Source organism: Rhincodon typus, chromosome 9 (assembly GCF_021869965.1).
Source record: "Rhincodon typus isolate 14 chromosome 9, sRhiTyp1.1, whole genome shotgun sequence".
NCBI lineage: Eukaryota > Metazoa > Chordata > Chondrichthyes > Orectolobiformes > Rhincodontidae > Rhincodon > Rhincodon typus.
The window spans coordinates 84284039-84286593 of record NC_063340.1 but is presented as its reverse complement, the minus strand read 5'-3'; the positions used below and the strand labels follow the sequence as shown (position 1 = coordinate 84286593).

At 37.8% G+C, this 2555-nt stretch overlaps 1 protein-coding gene across 1 annotated transcript in view; it reads left to right on the top strand.

Moving 5' to 3' along the window:
- LOC109930156 (nuclear receptor-binding protein-like) overlaps window positions 1-1977 on the top strand; it is a 17678-nt gene extending 15701 nt beyond the window's left edge. Inside the window, exon 6 of the mRNA XM_048600634.1 lies at window positions 319-1977. Coding sequence (XP_048456591.1) covers window positions 319-417 — 99 coding nt within the window. The 3' untranslated portion in view covers window positions 418-1977. The remainder of the gene's footprint in view (window positions 1-318) is intronic.
- The last annotated feature ends 578 nt before the right edge of the window (window positions 1978-2555 follow it).

The window sequence follows — 2555 nt, the reverse complement described above, 5'->3', positions numbered from 1 at the left end:
GCACCTTGTTGTCTCGGATTCTCCAGCATCTGCAGTTCCTACTATCTATGTAAATTGATGTTTTGTTTCGAAGTTTTATTTCTTGCATGTCAATCCTGATGAGTGCAAGGTGAAAAGCTGTGTATCTCTTTTTAGTAATGTTAGAACAATGCACAAATGAAGAGAAGTGTTAAAATTGATTAAGATATATCTCGTATTTAAGATGATCTATAATTGAAGGGGTGTTTGGAGTTTGTGGAATATGGTTTGAATATTGAATTCTTGCATGACATTTGTCTTTAAGTTTGACATGATTGCTTTTTCCTATCTTTTGAACAGATTGATCAGAGCCGGTTAACCACATTGCTTGAAGATGCGTTCAGCAAGTTCTTCTACAGCAGGAATGGCTCCATTTCCGATGTTACCGTTTCATCATAGCTATACTAGAGTCATTGTTTGACGCAGCTATTTCATCACCGGTCTGAGACGGGCAAAAGACGGCATCACAGGAAGCCATACATTCTGGCTCAATTGCATGTTGTAGTATGGTGATGAGTTCCCAGCTACAAATGGTGAACATCCCACCTTTGAAAAGTTCTGTTGTCAGTATTATGTCCAATCTGTGCTTCACCCTGTGACTGTCGTATTTTCTTTAGCCGTATGACTCGCAAGGCGCTGCCACATTGGAAAGGCGCTTTTCTCTTAATCGAGGTATAGGTGGGTTGGAGACAGGTAGGGTGGGAGGGGAGGGGGAAGAAGGTTGCTTAATCTGACGTGGATGCTCCACAGAAGAGCTTAAAAAGTGAGGGGTCTGCACAGAATGAAGTATCACTTGATACGTTTTTGTGAACTCTTCTAATACATTGTATCGCTTTATATATGCCAGTGATGTGCATGTTTCCTCTATATGTTGTATAATCTTTGCACATGTGTTTTCCAAGATGTGGAATGCTAGGTGATTTTTAATTACTTCCTGACAACGTTCCAGTAAACACACTTTTAAGAGGTCACCATGTGAAAGAAAAGTCCCACTACTCGTCAATGTTTAAATTTTCTTAAAATGCCATGACTTTTATGCACAAATGTGAAAAAAGTGATGGTCACAAACTTAATGGTTAACTAGTCTTTTTTAACTGACCATTTCAGTGAAATATTCAAATTGGTTAATAGAATTTCAATGAATTCGTCTGGATCCAAGCACAAAATTGAAGCATCTCGCTGTCATTTCTCCAATGTGTATAAAATTTCTGAATCAGAGAAACAAACTTACATTGCAAATCAGTTCCAAATCCTAAGATTCAAATGATGCACCAAGGCTGCCTTTAGTCTATCTGAATGCTTTGTTGAAGCCTTCCTTCACCCTTGCCCACCCATTTTTCATCAAGCCAAACTATGAAACAGATCTATAATCCTTACTCTGTAGTATTTTGAGTTGTGTGGCTGAGGCTATTTAGTAATGCCTTCTATTTGTTTTAATACAAGAGCACATCATTGCAATTGTATTGAGAATTTGTTGGCCATGTGTTTCTGAGAGGTCAGTTGGCCAAAGGAAGTAGAGATGATTCGTGTTTCATCTTCTGCCCTGAGCCAAATAGTGCACAATGCCCATAGCATGATATGGGCATAGTTTTTTGGCGATTTTTGTTTTGAGCAGAGGGAAGGGTAAAGACCGCTTGCAAGAACCAGCTTGCCAGTAACCTTTTCTGATTATGTCTTGCATTTTCTCAGCTTAGTTATGTTTTCTTGTATATGTTGTGGAATGTTTTCAATCCTTTCTGCACATAGACAATGAAATTTTGACCTGAAAGGAATTGAGGAATGATGATACAACACGGTGAAAGGAAAAATTCACTGTTGGGTGGGGGAGCATTGGAGAATTAATTTGAGTTGCTGTAACTTTTGGGAATTGCGAAACACTGTATTTGTGGTATTGTTTAAAGCCCTGTCTGCGTTTAATGCAGCATTCGTTGGAGCAAATATACTGTACTGAAAAAGCAATGTGTGGCTGTTCTTTTATTGTTAACTCTGTGTTGCAAAACATTGTTTTGAATATATGTACGGGTAAATGCTCTTTCAAGTGTCCCTCGGCCTTTCAGTTTGTGCATTGAAGTAGTTGGATATCCAAAGTTGTCACTCTTAACACAGCACCATAAAATTCTAAACATCATTCCATGTGTATTTTGGAGTATTGCTTGCTGAGAGTTTTTTTAGAAATACTACTTTGTTTGAACTATTTGGTCTACGATTAATTCGCTTTTGTTTGAACATATTTTTTGAGTGAGGCGGTCAACATTGGAACTTTCAAATTCAGAACTTGATGACGACTGGTCTTTGGTTAAAATAATCTTTTGGGGAAAAAAAGAATTTCCTAAGGTTTTACTATGTTTATTGTTTCCTACTTGATTTTAATGAAACTCGGGCAAGTAGTTTCCTAATACAGTAACAGAGACGTCATCCATCATCTTAACATGGGAGGTCCGTATAAAACTGGTATAACTAAATATACATCAGATGAAAGGCACCTGTGTCCAAGTTGGTTTCAATTTGCAGTTTCAAGAATGTATCCCAGAAGGAGA